We start from the raw sequence: 19,733 nt of genomic DNA on the forward strand, positions 1-19,733 counted from the left end.
ATGCTGCTGCAGCCGTCTTGTTTGTGGGCTTCCTAGAGGCACCTGGTTGGCCACTGTGTGAACAGACTGCTGGACTTGTTGGGCCTTGGTCTGATCCACCATGGCTTTTCTTATGTTGTTATGTACACACCAGCCGGAATAGCCCAGACTAACCTGAGCTTGACCGCTAAGCAAGGCCAGCCATGGTTGTACTTGGATGGGAGACCGCCAAGGAAAACCAAGGTTGCTATGCAGAGGAAGGCAGCGGCAAACCATCCCTGCTCATCTCTTACCTTGAAAACTCCATGAGGGGTCGCAAATAAGTCGGTTTTGGCGTGACCACACTTAATTATTGCCAATAAAGCAATATTACATGAAAAAACATAGGACGTTTTCCTTTAATCATCTGCTTTCTATGTTTTCCCCTGCTTTAGTCTGATCTTTCCAAAACCTGGTTTGGGGTGATCTTTTTGGAAAGATACAGAGTCAGTTCAGACCATTCTGCTCAGCACGCAGGGGTGGTTCTCCGTTCAAGGGTTTGAGACGAGTTTAGGTGCTGGGGCTTAGATGACTCCTGGTGCGTCTGGATCAGCATAACCTCCAGCTCCTGTCCTCCCTCTGTTTTATTTGTTGGCACACCAACATCTTCTCAAATAGATATTATTTGGGCGGGGAGTGGTGGCAATCAGGCCCACAAGGTTGCCTGTTGCTGAGCTAGACTTTTATTCATTCTGGCAAAGGGTCACCATAAGTTGGAAGCAACCTGACGACACCTAACACACACACACACAGCAAAAGAATTAATCAATCAGTGGCTAAACCTCTCACTCTAATAGCTGATACTTTGACAACAGTTTCCAAAAGTTAATCCCTGCCAGCTTCTCATCCAATTCCTATCCTTATTCTAGCTTATTACCATGTGGGTTTTGTCCAAGCAGGTCCCAAGATTCCCTAGCCTAAAGCTTTTGTTAGGGATACCCCACCCCCCTGCTTTTTAGCAGTGTTTGGATCCAACCCATGCTCTTTCCCACTCCTGCTACCTGAGGCCAGAGGTAAATGGAGAACTGTCCGAGGCATAGATGTTTGGCACAGGGAATAGCAGGATGAATCTGGAACATTCTATGTGAGGCCTTATCTCTGCTGCTGAGCCGAGAGCCCTTGGAGGAAGGGCGAGGTTTCAAAAAGGGGGAAAGATAGACTCTAGACTGTGTGGGTGGGTGTTAAGTGCCGTCAAGTCGCTTCCGACTCATGGCAACCCTATGAATCAACGTCCTCCAAAATGTCCTATCTTTGACAGCCTTGCTCCTCTAATTAAGAATGGAGAGGTTTGTTGATGTGGTTTACTTCAGTCCCCTCCCCGAAACTTTGGCACAGCCAAAGGTTTGGATCATACCTCACCATTACTCTGAAAGTTAGGTTTAACCTCCTAGGAGGAGCTAGGGAAAATGCGGTTTGTGTGGGTGTGTTAAGTGCCGTCAAGTCGCTTCCGACTCATGGCAACCCTATGAATGAAAGTCCTCCAAAATGTCCTATCTTTGACAGCCTTGCTCTGATCTTGCAAACTGAGGGCCGTGGCTTCCTTTATTGAGTCTATTCATCTTTTGTTGGGTCTTTTCCGGATGCCCTCAACTTTTCCTAGCATGACTGTCTTTTCTAGTGACTCTTGCCTTCTCATAAAGTGACCAAAATACGATAGCCTCAGTTTAGTCATTGTAGCTTCTAGGATCAGTTCAGGCTTGATTTGATCTATAACCTACTGATTTGTTTTTTGGGCAGTCCATGGTATCTGTTACACTCTCCTCCAACACCACATTTCAAAGGAGTATGCTCTAGACTAGTGGTTCCCAAAGTGGGCAGTACCACCCCCTGGGGGGCGGTGGGATTACCTATGGGAGCACTAAGAGTCAAGGGGGCAGCAGGGGGCCGCTAGAGGTGGGCCCCTTCAACTGTGTGGTTCAATAATTTACAATAGATCAAGCTATGGCACCATGCTGGCAAATTTGGTGGAAACTATCAGAATTTTTTCCCAAACTTTGAAGAGCTGGTACCACTGGATCAAGTTCATCAGTTTTGTTGAATAAATATCAACTTAAAATTTTTAATTTGATTTTGAATATATGTGCAATTAATTGTAATGGTTTTGAAATTTTATTGTTATTATCTTTTTTGGTGACTCACGCAAACCCCTATTTTGAATAATGCTTTTTATAGGGTAGGGTAGGGAGTGCTGGGGTTGAGTTTGTGGAACCAAGGGGGCGGTGGCCCGAAAGGTTTGGGAACCACTGCTCTACACAATGCACACCCCAATGAAACCTGTGCAAGAAGTAGAGCTGCCTGTGATAAGAGGCTCCAATACTGAAGGCAGATTAGATTATCTGAATGTGACTATTTGGAAACCCCTGCTATTTGGAAACACCCCTTCCCTATTTTCTCTTCTCATCACCTCCTCCTCTTCTTTCTCTGCCTCAGGCCTTCCCGCTGTCATCACAACCTGTTTAGCCCTGGGCACCCGTCGTATGGCCAAGAAGAACGCCATTGTTAGAAGCCTGCCCTCTGTGGAGACCCTGGGCTGCACCTCTGTCATCTGCTCCGACAAGACTGGCACCCTCACCACCAACCAGATGTCTGTCTGCAAGGTGAGATGATGTCACTGTGTTCCCTGCCAAGAGGTCACAGTCCGCATTACTCATCTTGACCCTGGCCCTTATTTCTGACCCTTCCTTTCTCTGTAGATGTTTGTGGTCGATAAAGTGGATGGAGATATGTGCTCTCTGAACGATTTCTCGATCACCGGCTCCACCTATGCCCCCGAAGGAGAAGTGTGAGTGATCCCAAATATAGTTCCTAAAATAATCCAGTTACCCCCAATCTTACACCTTGAGGGATAAACAAGACACTTTAAAACCCTACTTTATTTTAGTTCACAGAATAACTCAGATCGTTGAACCCCCTAATCTTTCATTTAGCCTGTCCCATAACAGGCCTGGCAATCAGTCTAGAGACCCCTGTTATGGTTCCATTTGTTCCTTGTCAAAAATATTTATTTTATCATATGTGCATCCTCGTCTTCTGCGGCACTTCCTGCAGTCTCCCATCTAGACTACTGATCAGGTCCACACCAGCCTAACCTTGGCAATGTAGCCGATCTGCTGTCTCAAGACCATCTACCAGAGGGGCTGTGGCTCAGTGGTAGAGCATCTGCTTGGCATGCAGAGGGTCCCAGGTTCAATCTCCGGCCATCTCCAGTTAAAGGGACTAGGCAAGCCGGTGATGTGGAGGACCTCTACCTGAGACCCCGGAGAGCCGCTGCCGGTCTGAGTAGACAGTACTGACTTTGATGGACCAAGGGTCTGATTCAGTAGAAGGCAGCTTCATGGGTTCATGTGTACCAGGCCTTGTGATGCCATTTCTGAAGCAGAGCAGATCTGTGGGGGCAGCCCAGTATTTATTGATTGATTGATTTAAATGTCATCTCCTCTCTCCCCCAGAAGAGCTTATTCCAACCAGTACTTAAAATGGTATAAGCAAAGTTTTCTGTTCCATCTGGCATTCTGTAACTGACCCTTCTTGCTTGATTTTAGTTACAGGTTTTATATGTGTGTGTATGTATATATACTGTTTGTAAAAATGAGTTTCGATGTCTTTTAAATCATATTAAATCTTTTCCTGGTGCAGTCAGAAGAATGATAAGCCCGTGAAGGCTGGACAGTATGATGGTCTCGTTGAGCTGGCTACCATCTGTGCCCTCTGTAATGACTCCTCTCTGGATTTCAACGAGGTGAGCGATTTTTTTCTTGTTCCCCATCTGCTCTCCCTCTAAGTCTAAGATCCTTGCTAGGCAAGGCACCTTGAGTTATCGTGGCTTATGCTGAAAACAGGCCAGATCCTACCGGTGCACCCTTTCGATCTCACCCAATTTCCCTCCTTGCTGCAGCTCCCTACCCCATGGCTCTTGCCCATGCTTCTCCCACAATCGCTGGCTTGTCCTTTCTGGTGGTTGAAAAGAGCCCCTTGTCCCTCTTTCACCAGCAGAAAAGTTGGTAGGAGCCACGGCAGCTTTTTTTTTTGCCCAATCAAGTCGCAGTCGACTTACGGCAACCCCACAGGGTTTTCAAGAGACAAACAGGTGGTTTGCCATTGCCTGCTTCTGCACAGCAACCCTGGTATGTTTAGCCTGGAAAGGAGACGACTGAGAGGTGATATGATAACCATCTTGAAGGGCTGTCACATAGAGGATGGTGTCGAGTTGTTTTCTGTTGCCCCAAAAGTCCAGACCAGAACCAACGGGTTGAAATTAAATCAAAAGTGTTTCCAACTGAACATTAGGAAGAACTTTCTGACAGAGCGGTTCCTCAGTGGAACAGGCTTCCTCGGGAGGTGGTGGTCTCTCCTTCTTGGAGGTTTTTAGGCAGAGGCTAGATAGCCATCTGTCAGCAATGTTGATTCTGCGAACGTAGGCAGAGGGAGGGCAGGAAGGTTTGCATCAGTGTTTGGCTCTCGTGTCCCTCTCTTACATGCCCAGGGAAATGCCGATCACCACTTTGGGGTCAGGAAGCCAGATTGGCCAGGGATCCTGGAGGTTTCTTTTTTTGGGGGGGGCATCTTCTGGACGTGGAGTAGGGGGTCACTGGAGGTGTGTGTGGGGGGGAAGGTAGTTATGAATTTCCTGAATTGTGCAGGGGGTTGGACTAGATGACCCTGGTGGTCCCTTCCAACACTATGATTCTGTTATTCTATTCTGGACCTCGTTGTGAGGATGGACCTCCCAACATATCCCCTGCAGATGTGGTCCACGTTTCACATGTCATGCTTAACTAACTCCTTGTTCCCACAGTCCAAAGGTATCTATGAGAAGGTGGGTGAGGCCACCGAGGTTGCCCTGACCTGCCTGGTTGAGAAGATGAATGTCTTCAACACAGACGTACGCAGCATCTCCAAGGTGGAGCGAGCAAACGCTTGCAATGCTGTAAGTACTGTTTCCCCATGGCCCCTCTTCAGCGCCCTATATTGTTGCACCATTCTGTACAACTGGTTATTCCTCCATCTGTCAACACCCAGACAGATTAAGAATTAGACACTGATGGGCAACAGTCACAGTAGAAGGGGCCTTTGGGTACCTGGCCCTCTTCAGGCATATTCCCAGAATTTTCAGCCTTTAAATATAGATGCTATCTCTCTAGCTTTTTTTTACTGGTAAGGGAAACTAGGAACCAAGGTCCTGTTCGATTGCTCGGTGTGAAGTCACAGTAGAAGGGACCTGTGGGCACCTGGCTGTCTTCAGGCATACTCCCCAAACTTTCGGCCTTTTAAATAGACAACATACCTCTCATGCTTTTTTACCTATAAGGAAAACCGTGAACGCAAGATCCTGTTCGATTGCTCAATGTGAAGCCACAGTAGAAGGGCCCTGTGGGCACCTGGTCCTCTTCAGGTGTACTCCCCGAATTTTTGGCCTTTTAAATATAAAAGATACTTCTCATGCCTTTTTAATTATAAGAAAAACCATGAATACAAGGTCCTGTTCGATTGCTTGGTGTGAAGCCACAGTAGAAGGGCCCTGTGGGCACCTGGCTCTTTTCTGGCATACTCCCTGAATTTTTGGCCTTTTAAATATAAAACATACCTCTCGTGCTTTTTTACTTATAAGGAAAACCATGAACCCATGGTCCTGTTCGATTGCTCGGTGTGAAGCCACAGTAGAAGGGCCCTGTGGGCACTTGGCTGTTTTCTGGCGTACTTCCCGAATGTTTGGCCCTTTAAATATAAAAAGATACCTCTTGTTCTTTTTTACTTGCAAGGAAAATCATGAGTGCGAGGTTTAACCCTTTTTCCTCTTTCCTCCTCCACCTCCCCAGGTGATCAAACAACTCATGAAGAAGGAGTTCACCCTGGAGTTTTCTCGCGACAGGAAGTCCATGTCCGTTTATTGCTCCCCAGCCAAAGCCTCCCGGGCTGCTGTTGGCAACAAAATGTTCGTTAAGGTTGGTGTCGGCCCCATGGTGAGACGTTCCATCTTCAGCCTTTTTTCCCCCTCCGTCAAGTCACAGCCGACTTATGGCAACCCCATAGGGTTTTCAACGCAAGAGATGTTCAGAGGTGGTTTGCCATTGCCTGCCTCTGCGTAGCGACCCTAGTATTCCTTGGAGGTCTCCCCTCCAAATACTAACCAGGGCCGACCTTGTTTAACTTCTGAGATCTGACAAGATCGGGATAGCCTGGGCTAGCCAGATCTTGGTAATTATTGTTATGATCAGAAGGGGAAGGTGGTGTCTTTCCTTGCTGGGAAACTCCCTTAGACCAAGGGGCCCCTTGAAAATATACTGTTGATCCACTGCCACCAGTCAGTGCCTCCTGAGAACATCTAGACTGACCTTCCAGTGCAGTACTGGAGCAAAAACAAAGAGACAGGGTAAAAACCCTACCAACTTGGTAGCACTCATGCAGTCTAGCCTGTGAGGAAGAGATTAAGAGAAAGATACTAGAGAAATAAATCTTTCCATCTTCCCGTATTGGTGCCAGGCTGGATAAAAACACTGAAAGCAACAGAGAAGTAAGATAAAGGAGATGCAGGGTTTAGACCTCTTTGTCCCTGTATTCTGTTTTCACTTAAAAAAAATTAAAAATGAAAGGAATAGGGAAAATGCTAGTTGTGACTAGGTGGAGACATGTCTGTCAACCCAAAATTCTCCTTCATTGACATGGATCCAACCATCCTTCAAAGAGCCTTCCTCCAACCTGAGGAGCCTCCCTTCAACCTAAGGGGCTGTTCCACTAATGGAAAAGTCTTAAGAGAGCCAGCGTGGTGTAGTGGTTAAGAGCGGTGGTTTGGACTCTGATCTGGAGAACCGGGTTTGATTCCCCACTCCTCCACATGAGTAGCGGAGGCTAATCTGGTGAACTGGGTTGGTTTCCCCACCCGTACACGTAAAGCCAGCTGAGTGACCTGGGGCTAGTCACAGTTCTCTTAGAGCTCTCTCAGCCTCACCCACCCCACAAGGTGTCCGTTGGGGGAGGGGGAGGGAAGGTGATTGTAAGCCGGTTTGATTCTTCCCTAAGTGGTAGAGAAAGTCGGCATATAAAAACGAACTCTTCGTCTTCTTCTTCTTAAGTTGGAGTGAGGCTCGTTAGGTCAGAGGAAACCTTCAAATTTTGCTCAGTGGAGTTGTAGGATAGAGACAGGCTCCACCCCACTGTAACCAAGAGCCACTGTATTCCCATTCTGCTTCCAGTGTCCCCCAAAACAGTCCTCAAAACCTCCAGCCTAGTTCCTGAACCAAACAGTGAGACGCTACTCACCACCCCAATCCCTTTCTCCTGAAATCATACTGTTGCTGCTTCTTCCTTATGCACAGGGTGCCCCTGAGGGTGTTGTTGACCGTTGCAACTACGTCCGTGTGGGCACTACCCGCGTTCCACTTACCCCCATTGTCAAGGACCACATCATGACTGTCATCAAGGAGTGGGGCACAGGACAGCACACCCTCCGTTGTTTGGCTCTGGCGACTCGTGACACCCCCCCAAAGAGAGAAGACATGGTTCTCGAGGACTCCACCAAGTTTGCTGATTATGAGGTAAAATGGTGGGGGAAATCACATCAGGATGGTGGGAAGGGTCCCAAAACCCAGGTTAAGATCTAGAGCAGAAAGGGACTGAGGAAGAACTGGTGTGGTGTGGTCAAACTAAGACTAGAGAGGCCTGAGTTCAAATTCCCACTTAGCTGCGAAGCTGCCTTAATTACTTTAACATTAGTATGCTGCAGAGAAAAAGTTATGTGGGCTAATGACTTTAGCAGGCGTACTTACTTACAAGATTGTTCTGACCCATCTTCTACACACAGCTGGACCTGACCTTTGTGGGGTGCGTAGGCATGTTGGACCCACCCCGCAAAGAGGTGGTGGGCGCCATCCAGCTGTGCCGTGAAGCTGGCATCCGCGTCATCATGATCACCGGAGACAACAAAGGCACCGCCATTGCCATCTGCCGCCGCATCGGCATCTTCACCGAGGATGAGGATGTCACCGGCAAGGCCTACACCGGCCGTGAATTTGACGACTTGCCCTTGGACGAGCAGCGGGATGCCATCAGGAAAGCCTGCTGTTTCGCTCGCGTTGAGCCGTCGCACAAGTCAAAGATTGTGGAGTTCTTGCAGGGTTTCGACGAGATCACAGCCATGGTGAGTTGATGGGTGGAGGTAGTGGGATGGAAGAACAGTTCGGTGACTTAGCAATGGCCAATGGGTTTATGGGAGGGGGAAAGTGTAGGCCTGGATTTACTGTCCTGGGTGAATATTGTGTGTGTGTGTGTGTATGTGTGTGTGTGTTAAGTGCCGTCAAGTCGCTTCTGACTCATGGCGACCTTGTGAATCCATGTCCTCCAAAATGTCCTGTCTTTAACAGCCTTGCTTGGGTCTTGCAAACTGAGGGCCGTGGCTTCCTTGATTAAGTCATTCATGTCCCTGGTTACTGAAAGAGCTTTGAACCAGCACTGTGTCGTCAACTGTCAGGGCCCAAAGAGACTGCTTAACACACACAGAGAGAAAAATTTATGCTATAACAGACTCTATGGGTTGAATCCATCCAACTTTTCTGCTCGTGAAAAGGAGAAGATTCCCCCTTGACCACCCATAAAGACTAAGGTGGGGCTTATGGGACCGGCATGCACAAAAGCTATGCGGGACTGAGTGAAGGAGGAGAATTGGATGAGACTGAGAAAAGTCTGGCTGAATCCAAACTCGCGACCTCACTAAGGTCGTTTATGCATGGGTACTTTCACTCATGTTTGCCCCCGGTGTGCTTCGGTTGTTCCTTGGAGTTATCCATGAGTTTTCCGTCCATTAGAGATGACCTCACTGCCAGCCCTCACAAGTCCTGGACCTTCCTGTTCCTCTGTTAACCCGATTCTTCCCTCTCCCCTGAGCTTAGCCCAGATGAAATCCCTGTGCATAAGACAAAGCGCGGGATACGCAAGCTTGGTTTCTGTCACAACCAGTTACAAAGCAGTGTGTAAAGAGGCGGGGATTCAAATGCTTCCTCCTTCCTCGGAGCTCATTCTAAGCAGAAGAAAGGCTTTTTAAAACTGAGGCTTGGATTTCTCCCCCCTCCCTTCAGATTGCTCCTTTTTTGGTTTTTTCTTCTTAAAAATGCGTTTTTATGCAGTAGTTGGGTTTTGGGGGGGGCGTTTCTCTCACAGTTAAGTTCTACAAAGTAAGCCAATTACAAAGCAGCATTTAAAGGGGCAGGGACTTTTTGAGCTTGGAGACTGCTGGTGTGTAGATTCCCAACAGAAAAGTGTGGGTCCAGCAAGCAACGAACCTCAGGTAAAACTCCCATGCATAAGTGAGAAACTGTGCTCCAGAGGAAAGGAGTCTTCCTATGGTGGAAGAGACTCCTTCCTCAGGATAAAGGAAGGCTTAGTAGAAGTGAGTCACCAGGTCCAGTCCTTTCTATGGAGTGGTGTTTGGTTACTTCCTCGTACGCATTCCTGTTGCTTTGTTGAAACGAAGTTCTTGGCGGTCCCTGTCCCCTCCGCCATCTTTATTCATTCCCATATGCACTGTCTCACTCCTCGTTTCCTTCATTTTCTCTCTTTGCAGACCGGTGATGGTGTGAATGATGCCCCAGCCCTCAAGAAGGCCGAGATTGGTATTGCCATGGGCTCCGGCACTGCTGTGGCCAAAAGTGCCTCAGAAATGGTGCTGGCAGACGACAACTTCTCCACCATTGTGGCCGCCGTTGAAGAGGGCCGCGCCATCTACAACAACATGAAACAGTTTATCCGCTACCTCATCTCCTCCAACGTGGGTGAGGTCGTCTGGTAAGGAGCCCCGCCTCTGCCACCCACTTGACTGCTCCCCTCCCCTGATTCGGAAGGCCATCCAATGGTGGTGGAAGGTGCTGTCAAGTCACATCCAACTTATGGTGACCCCGTAGGGTTTTCAAGGCAAGAGGCATTCAGAGGTGGTTTGCCATTGCCTGGCTCTGCGTAGCAATTCCAGGAGATCTCCAGCCCCCACTTGAACACATAAACACATGAAGTTGCCATATACAGAAACAGACCCTTGGTCCAACAAAGTCAGTATTGTCTACTCAACTGGCAGCAGCTCTCCAGGGTCTCAGGTAGTTGTCTTTCACATCACCTTCTTGCCTGGTCCTTTTAACTGGAGATACCAGGGATTGAACCTGGGACCTTCTGCATGCCAAGCAGATACTCTACCACTGAGCCACGGCCCCTCCCCTTGGAGGTTGGCAACATTATTCCAGCATAAGCTTTTGTGAGTCAGCGCTCGCTCCTTTGGGTCAGACAGACACAGGAACTACTGGTTCTTGTAGGTTATCCGGGCTGTGTGACTGTGGTCTTGGTATTTTCTTTCCTGACGTTTCGCCAGCAGCTGTGGCCGGCATCTTCAGAGGAGTAACACTGAAGGACAGTGTCTCTCAGTGTCAAGTGTGTAGGAAGAGTAATATATAGTCAGAAAGGGGTTGGGTTTGAGCTGAATCATTGTCCTGCAAAAAGTATCAAAGGTAATGTGCTAATCATTGTCCTGTAAGTATCAAGATAATGTGCTAATGAGGGTGTGGTATATTAATACCACGGTCACACAGCCCGGATAACCTACAAGAACCAATGAACTCTGACCGTGAAAGCCTTCGACAACAGGAGCTACTGTTGATCCTTGCCTGCTCCACATTCATAGAGCATTTAGGAGCTGGGTGTCTAGCATTAATCCATGAATGGAATACTCTGTGTGTGTGTGCATGCACGTGTGTGCGTGTGTGCGATTTTGCCATCAAGTCACAGCTGACTTATGGCGACCCTGGAGGGTTTTCAAGGCAAGAGACATTCAGAGGTGGTGTGCCATTGCCCTCCTCCGCATCACGCCCCTGGTATTCCTTGGAGGTCTCCCAGCCAAGTACTTGCCAGGGTCGAGGCTGAGAGTGTGTGACTAGCCCAAGGTCACCCAGCAAGCTTCCATAGCAGAGTAGGGATTTGAACCTGGAGTTTCCCAGATCTTAGTCCAACACCTTAACCCAGTGTTCCTCAACCAGGATTCCCCGGAACCCTAGGGTTCTGCAAGCAATTGCTAGGGGTTCCCCGAGACATAGTGATGAATCATACGTAAAGCATATGTTAATCATGTGTAATCATATGTAGGGGTTCCCTGAGACATGAATATTATTTCAAGGGTTCCATATATGCTTCCCTGAGCTCACTGGAGGACAGGCGGGATAAAAATCCAATGGCCGGATATGTAGATAACCCTTCCAGTTTAGATGTGGCATGATGGATAGGCCACTGCTGGAATTTTCCAATGTGAACTCAGCCTAGTGATTAATAGGCTAATCATATGTAAATCATATGTTAATCATGTGCAATCATATGTAGGGGTTCCCTGAGACGTGAATGTTATTTCAAGGGTTCCGCAAGGGTAAAAAGGTTGAGAATACGCTGCCGTAACCACTGCATCATGCTGTCCCCTCAACTGTCATCGATGAATCTGTAACATTATGCCACATTTCTATTCCTTGGCTCCACCATCAACCAAAAGGGAGACTGCAGCCAAGAAATCAGAAGGAGACTGAGACTGGGAAGGGCAGCCATGAAGGAGCTAGAAAAGATTCTGAAGTGTAAGGATGTGTCACTGGCCACCAAGACTAGATTAATTCATGCCATCGTATTCCCTATTACTATGTATGGGTGTGAAAGCTGGACAGTGAAGAAAGCTGATAGGAAGAAAATAGATTCCTTTGAAATGTGGTGTTGGAGGAGAATGTTACGGATACTGTGGACTGCCAAAAAAACAAATCAGTGGGTTATAGATCAAATCAAGCCTGAACTGACCCTAGAAGCTAAAATGACTAAACTCCGGCTGTCGTATTTTGGTCACATTATGAGACAAGAGTCACTGGAAAAGACAGTCATGTTAGGAAAAGTTGAGGGCAGCAGGAAAAGAGGAAGACCCAACAAGAGATGGACTGAGTCAATAAAGGAAGCCACAGCCCTCAATTTGCAAGATCTGAGCAAGGCTGTCAAAGATAGGACATTTTGGAGCACTTTCATTCATAGGGTCGCCATGAGTCGGAAGCGACTTGACGGCACTTAACACACACACACATGCCACATTTCTCTTCTTCCTCTCCTCGCAGTATCTTCCTCACAGCTGCTCTGGGTCTCCCTGAAGCCTTGATCCCCGTGCAGCTGCTGTGGGTGAACCTGGTGACGGACGGGCTCCCAGCCACCGCCTTGGGCTTTAACCCCCCTGACTTGGACATCATGAACAAGCCCCCTCGCAGCCCCAAGGAGCCTCTGATCAGCGGCTGGCTCTTCTTTCGCTATCTCGCCATTGGAGGTAACAACAACCTTTGAACATAGCGCCTTCTCTCTGCTTCCCAAATTGTCACCCAGTAGCACATTCTGCATGCTAGCCCCATTCCAAATTCCAAACGCTATTAGCCTTCCAAAATGAATACTATGTGATAATGCTCACTGACAATTGAGATAAACAGTCATCTCATGCTTTTTCGTAGCCCGATGGACAAAGCTTTGGTGAAACAGGAATTTACCGGAACCCTATCTCGGGCCGGGATAAAATATACACAAGGGATATATATCCCATAAGGGGCAACTTCAGCCCTGGTGTCAATATAACTTTTAAATTCTATAAAAGATAGCCGACAATCGGCTTGCAAAATACAGCCAGGAATCGGCTTGCAATTTCCTTTGCTTTTTGATCTTGAATCGGCGCGCGGCTCTTCATGCCGGCAAGTGACGCTCCTATTCAGCACACATCAGGAGAATCCACCCACTGGGGTTTTTCATAAAATTTTCGGGACTTAATTGTGTTTTGTTCTATGTAATCTTATTTGGTTTATGTAACTGACAAGTTGTAATACGTTGTAAATATATATAAAGTATAAGTTGATATGCTTAGTAGCCATCAGTGCTTGTATTTTTCCTTAAACTCCGTTAATTAAGCACGAGGTATTTTTTGAATCCATTCCCAATCCCAGCATGTGGATTCTGAATCCACATTCTAGACCAGGGGTCCCCAGCCTTTTTGAGAGCGTAGACATCTTTGGAATTCTGACACAGGGCGGTGGGTAGGGTTGCCAGGTCCCCCCTCTCCTCCTGTGAGAGATTTTGGGGGCGGGGATCACACACACGTGGCCGCAAGCGACGCGATCCCATCACTTCCGGTTTACTTCCATTTGAGTGGTAAATTGTCCCGTTGCGCTGCTGCGCTTCCGGAAATAAACCAGAAGTGACGGGACCTTGGGAGCAGGCGAAAGGGAAGCAAGAGAGTCTCTTATAGGATCCCCACCCGGTGTCTCTCGAACATGTTTCTCTGCTTGGGATGCCATGGGCTGCCATGCCTTAGAGCCTCCACTCTGGCCCTTCCTTTCTGCCATATATCATTTTTATTGCATCTCGTCCAGCTAAGAGCAAGTTCTTGAAATCGGTGTTCACCCTGAATGGAGTCCCTTGGTGGTAGGGCTGCCAGCTCTGGGTTGGGAACTACTGGGAGATTTCGGGGGTGGAGCCTGAGGAGGGGCGTGGTTTGCACTAGGAGAGGCACTTCAGTGCCATAGAGTCCAATGGCCGAAGCAGCCATTTTCTCCAGGGGGACTGATCTCTGTCGCCTGGAGATCAGCTGTAATAGCGGGAAATCTCCAGTCACCACCTGGAGGTGGGCAACCCAACTTGGCGGGTCACTCTCAGTTCTTTGTTCACGTTGACCTTTCCCTCTGCTCTGCCTCCAGGATACGTGGGAGCTGGCACCGTTGGTGCCGCTGCTTGGTGGTTCATGTACGCTGATGATGGACCTGGAGTGACCTATCACCAGTTGGTGAGCTTTGACCACTTTGACCCTGTGCCGGGAAGAAATTTCTGGGGGGTGGGGCACTTACCTGCAGCACGCATGCAGCCCATCAGTACCTAGGGTTGCCAGGTCCCTCTTCATCACCAGCATGATTGGGGCGGAGCCTGAGGAGGGCGGGGTTTGGGGAGGGGAGGGACTTCAGTGCCATAGAGACCAATGGCCAGTGGCCATTTTCTCCAGGTGAACTTATCTCGATCGGCTGGAGATCAGTTGTAATAGCAGGAGATCTCCAGCTACCACCCTATCAGTAGCTGTTAAATTCCCCTCTCCCCACATGCTGTGGTCCCAATACAAATCAGGCCTCTGTGTGCCTGCGAACTGAGTTTCTAAACACAGAACCCCTAGACCACATCTGTGGACTGGACCCGGGCACAGCCCCAGGAGGTGTCTAACATGTCATTAGGCCTTCAGCCATGAAACTCACTCGGTGACCTTGGGCTGGTCATTCCCCCTCAGCCTCTCTTTGCTCACATCATTGAACCGATGATCAGATGGAGAAGAGGGGAGCCATATAGGCTGCCCAGAGCTCACTGGAGTACAGGCGGGATAAAAATTCGATGGCCGGATTTGTAGATAACCCTTCCAGATTAGACGTGGTATGACAGATAGGCCACTGCTGGAATTTTCCAATGTGAACTTTGATAAAAATTTCTTGGCTTTGTGACCATTTAGCAAATACTGCCTGTGACCCAGGTTTTTATGTCGGCATGAGGATCCAGGTCTACTTGCCAGAATTTGTTTTATGTTCTTTCCTGGGACAGCGTTGAGTTGAGAGTCTAAACTTTGTGTGTTTTGAGGCTTCCATTCTGGAATGAAGGGGCTTGCCTGAGAGCCTATGACTCAGGGCTATGCTTTTCCCCTCCTCTTTGAGTAGAGCAAAAAAGCTGGATTTTCAGACAGAGGGGTTTAATACTTTTAACCATGCTTGTCTAAGCTCTAGTCCTAACCTTAATAAAACTTAGACGTAATTGCCTAAGGATCCAGAGGTTTTCCCATTGAAGCAAATATTCTAGGTGAATATTCTCACCTTTGTGTGTGTGTTAAGTGCCATCAAGTCCCTTCCGACTCATGGCGACCCTATGAATGAAAGTCCTCCAAAATTTCCTATCTTTGACAGCCTTGCTCAGATCTTGCAAATTGATCTTTATTGAGTCCATCCATCTCTTGTTCGGTCCTCTTTTCCTGCTGCCCTCAACTTTTCCTAGCATTCTCACCTTTAGGGTGGATTAAAGGTTTACCATACGCTCTGGTAACCAGGCCTTCAGCTAACAGCTGGATCTTCTTGGTCTTGACTACTGTGAACATAAGAAAGTCCTTGGTGGATCAGACCAAGGCCCATCAAGTCCAGCAGTCTGTTCTCACAGTGGCCAACCAGGTGCCTCTAGGAAGTCCACAAACAAGACCACTGCAGCAGCATTATCCTCCCTGAGTTCCAAAGCACGTAATATAATAGGCCTGCTCCTGTGATCCTGAAGAGCTTCCACCAAAGGGAAAATTTGTTACAGGAGCTAATGGTTGGAGGTGTGTGTGTGTGTGTGCAGAGTCTAGGGACACTTTCACCTGTAGCCCAACAGCTCATCATAGGGGAGAGCTGCATGTATCCTGGTAGGTTTGACAAGCTGTCAACAATAGCAACCTATGGCTTTCTTCACCTAGAAGAGCAATTCTGTACATTAACGTTGCTTCCCCATTTTCTCTGCCACCCAGTCACATTTCATGCAATGCACAGAAGAGAATCCCGACTTCGAAGGCTTGGACTGTGAAATCTTTGAGTCTCCCGTCCCAATGACCATGGCTTTGTCTGTGCTGGTCACCATTGAGATGTGCAATGCCCTCAACAGGTAAGGCTCATTTTGCATCATGTATTCTGCAATGTTTATTGTTTTGCTTACTAAATCCGGAGATTCCCCCCACTTCCGTAAACAAGCAAAAGATGGTAATCCCAACCCATCTCCCCACTTCTCTGTCCTGTGCAGTCTATCAGAAAACCAGTCCTTGGTCCGGATGCCCCCCTGGGTGAATTTCTGGCTTCTGGGATCCATCTGCCTCTCCATGTCTCTGCATTTCTTCATCCTCTATGTTGACCCCATGCCTGTAAGTATTGCTTCATGGTGGTGGCCCCATTGACAGGTCCCTTTTAGGGCTGGATAACTGATGCCCGTATATCAGGTCTGTCATCGCTTGATGACTGGCGCTCAATATGCATGAAGGGTCACCAGTGAAAAATGTTATGTTTGAACGAGGTTGGATGAAACGGAAGTTTGATCTGTGCTGGGGTTTTCCAAGACTCCTTAAGAAGAGGCTAGATGGCCATCTGTCAGCAATGCTGATTCTATGACTTTAAGCAGATGATGAGAGGGAGGGCATCTCGGCCATCTCCTGGGCATGGAGTAGGGGTCACTGGGGGAGTGTGAGGGGGAGGTAGCTGTGAATTTCCTGCATTGTGCAGGGGGTTGGATTAGATGGCCCTGGTGGCCCCTTCCAACTTTATGATTCTATGAGTCCTTGGCCAAGGGAAAAAATCTGCAAAAGTTATACAAACATGAGAAATGTGCATAATCTTGTTTTGCATAATTAATTATGCTTTTGTTGCTCGTGGGGAAGGGTGAGCAGCTAGGCAAGGCTTAGAACCCCCCACCTCTTGGACACTGGAAATCTTAACCAGCTGACCCTCTGGCTTCTGAGGCTGCAGCAGCCATCGCCCCCGTTCTTTCAAGCGTGTCTTTGCATCCATGAGGGCCAGCAGCTTGCAATTTGTTTTCCTTTTCTTAAAACGAACCCTCAGATTCTTAGGTTGCTGAACGCCGGATCCGGTGCCAATCTCTGTGTTCCTTCAGAACCTGTGACATACATACAGCGCAATGTGTTTTATAGGACCATTGTCTCCGTGTATTCTTCTTGGGGGGAAAGAGGCCTCTGTCCCTTTGCCTCCAGAACTGGACTTTTGGGAGCCCAAAACACTAACCTTTTGCTCTGGCTTTCCACAGATGATCTTCAAGCTGACGCACTTGGGTGTGCATCACTGGATGGTGGTGCTGAAGTTATCCTTGCCTGTCATCTTGCTGGATGAAGTCCTCAAATTCGTCGCCCGGAACTATCTGGAGCGTAAGTCCCCCCCACACACTTTAATTGTCTTTTCCCTCCCCTGGGTTTGTTCCTGTTCCTTTCCTCCAATCTTTTCCAAGTCTTCCCCTTTTGCCCTTGCACTGGACAGAATGTGCAGGAAAATATCATCATGGATAAAAGACGACTCTGGGAGCTCCCTCTCCTCTGGATGCCTTCTCCCATAGTTCTTTCCTGCCCCCCCCCCCATGACTACCATGACCCCCTGCTACCCTCCATCATCTCCATCTGCACCCATCCAGGACAGAATCATTAAACAACACAAGTTTTTACCTTTTACACAAGTTCTCCACGGGAACTTGCAGTCTTACTGCAGCTGCGAGTTCCCAATGGCAACCCAGTTTAGAAGCGCCGCAGGCGACCGAGTGGGATCGAGACCGCAGCAGCCTCCCCCTCATGCCATTTCCCCAAGGCGAAACAGCGCTAGGGGGCTTTATTTGCCCATGCCGCAGTCCCGATCTGCTTCTAAATGGAGTTCTCACTGGGAACTTGCAGCTGCAGAATGGCTGTGAGTCTCCGCGATGAACTCATGTAAGCGCATTATGTAGTTTGGCCCTTGGACGGAAGGCTGGGAAGATTCCAGCTCCCCGATCCCTTTAGCTCTTTTCACTCATGCTTCTCCAAGTGAAGCTTTCCTCTTAGGGCTTTTGTGCAGGGATGTTTCCCCGCAGTGACCCCCGCCAACTGCTTTGGGGCTTCCTTTTGATCATGCATGACTTTTCCGCCTGTCAGAGGTCACCTCGCTCTCTCCACATGTTTTGCCCAGGTTTTCCAGATGATGTTTTAGCCAGAATCAGGAAAATGCAGGCAAAACGCGTGGGGAGGTGACCTCTGGCGGGCAGAAAAAGGCATGCATAATCAAAAGGAAGCCCCGAAGCAGTCGGCAGGGGTGACTGCGGGGAAACATCCCTGCATAAAAAGCCTTAGAGAGGAAATTGCTTCTCGGTCTTGGGCCGGACATGGCACCTGAGCATTTGAAATTCTTACACGGGCAACTGCAGAGATTAGTCCTAAAGGAGCTGAGGTGGATTGGTAGGGTTGCCAGGTCCCTCTTCATCACCGGCGAAAGGTTTTTGGGGCAGAGCCTGGGGAGGACGGGGTTTGGGGAGGGGAGGGACTTCAATGCCATAGAGTCCAATTTCCAAAGTGGCCATTTTCTCCAGGTGAACTGATCTCTGTTGGCTGGAGATCAATTATAATAGCGGGAGATCTCCTGCTACTACCTGGAGGTTGGCAACCCTATGGATGGGGGTCCCCGGGCTCTCTTGCGTGCCCTGAGAGTGCAATGGACTTTGTTGGGGTGAAACAGGAGTGTAGGAAACATGGGTAGGAGCAGGGACTCCTTCCCAAAACGTTGTATTGCAAATTGAGTTTAGTGGGGGGGGGGAACCAGAAACCCCCCCCAGGGTGCCTTCCATGTCCAGAGTACTTGAAAATGACATGGGAGTAAAGGGCTAACTACCCCCTTTCTGCAGCTCTAACCCAAACACCCCCTCTCCAGCTGATTTTCCCACTGACAACAAACCAGGAGGAATCTATCTGCTAATCGACCAAGGTTGCATGTAGCAGTTCTCAGTTCCGTGATGGGTCTCCATCCACCCACACTAATCCCTTTTTCTTCTCCTTCCCCACCCTCGTCCTAATCTCTATTAACTCTGATTTCTTTTATCCTTTCCCTCCTGTAGCATAAACTCTTTCCCCCCCTCTGTTCTCCTGTATCCTGCCTCCCAGGTATACGACAACCCTTGACCGCATGCCTTGCATGTTTTTCCTGCTCTCCTCTCTGTCGATTCATCTGTGTGGGAATATCTGCCGGGCTGGGGAGGGTGTCTCTCTTTTCGCTTGATCTGTCTGTTTGCCGCAGTTTGGGCAGTCCAGGAAACTGGGGCCGGCACTCAGTTCAGGGCCAGAGAGGAAAACCCTGCCCAGGAAAAAAAGAACTCGCTACATGACTTCCAAGGACTCCAAGAAAAATTGTCCCCGTGTAAAATAAATGACACTAAGATGACAAATACTTAAATGAAGCCCCCCCCCCATTTTTTTTCTTTTATTGGATTGGAAGTCATTTTTACATCTCCATACTTTTATAATTACAAAATTACACTTTCTTTCTTCCCATACAATTTTAACCTCTTCCCCCCCATCTCCCTCCCCCCACGGACCCAGTCGAATAGATCATATTTTCATATTTTCAGCCATGAGCATAGACTTTTTAATTTTACTAAGGTCTCTTCATTGGCTTCTCCACTTTTCACCTAATCAATATATAGGTTCCATTTAGTCTTTAACTCCAATTCTTCTGTTTCTCTCATCGTCTGTAAAAATTAGTATGCAGTCAATATTTTATTTACAAAAAAATAATCATCGGTTGACTGAATTCTGGTCAGCGAAGGCCTAAAAAAATCACCTTCTCGGAGCAAGTAGAGTTGCCACCCGGCCACTGTATCAACGGCATGGCTGGTTTCAAATTCTCAGGCCCTGTTTATTTTCATAAACAGTTTCTAGTATTTTTCAAACTTTCTACCACATCAGCTTGCCTGGCTGAGGAGCCCCTGTGTATCTGCTTGGGAATCCCTGTACATTGCAGAGGATAGTGGGATATGTTCTAGTATACACCTTTTGTTCATGTGGGACAGTAGTCAAACACGTTGGCCTCCACCTACACCTGGAATGTTCTGCATGGGCTGCACCTATGACTGTTTTCACACATTGGTCTTTGAGAGGGGCTGTGGCTCAGTGGTAGAGCATCTGCATG

At 48.2% G+C, this 19,733-nt stretch overlaps 1 protein-coding gene across 1 annotated transcript in view; it reads left to right on the forward strand.

Annotated features, from left to right (window-relative positions):
* The window catches only part of ATP2A1 (ATPase sarcoplasmic/endoplasmic reticulum Ca2+ transporting 1), a 51,178-nt gene that overhangs the window by 28,678 nt on the left and 2,767 nt on the right, over positions 1–19,733 (forward strand). The window contains exons 9-21 of the mRNA XM_056863845.1: positions 2,449–2,615; positions 2,712–2,800; positions 3,655–3,757; positions 4,814–4,945; positions 5,835–5,960; positions 7,332–7,550; positions 7,817–8,152; positions 9,572–9,792; positions 12,123–12,325; positions 13,737–13,822; positions 15,563–15,696; positions 15,832–15,949; positions 16,843–16,960. Coding sequence (XP_056719823.1) covers positions 2,449–2,615; positions 2,712–2,800; positions 3,655–3,757; positions 4,814–4,945; positions 5,835–5,960; positions 7,332–7,550; positions 7,817–8,152; positions 9,572–9,792; positions 12,123–12,325; positions 13,737–13,822; positions 15,563–15,696; positions 15,832–15,949; positions 16,843–16,960 — 2,052 coding nt within the window. The remainder of the gene's footprint in view (positions 1–2,448; positions 2,616–2,711; positions 2,801–3,654; positions 3,758–4,813; positions 4,946–5,834; positions 5,961–7,331; positions 7,551–7,816; positions 8,153–9,571; positions 9,793–12,122; positions 12,326–13,736; positions 13,823–15,562; positions 15,697–15,831; positions 15,950–16,842; positions 16,961–19,733) is intronic.

This window comes from Euleptes europaea, chromosome 18 (assembly GCF_029931775.1).
Source record: "Euleptes europaea isolate rEulEur1 chromosome 18, rEulEur1.hap1, whole genome shotgun sequence".
NCBI classification, from domain to species: domain Eukaryota; kingdom Metazoa; phylum Chordata; class Lepidosauria; order Squamata; family Sphaerodactylidae; genus Euleptes; species Euleptes europaea.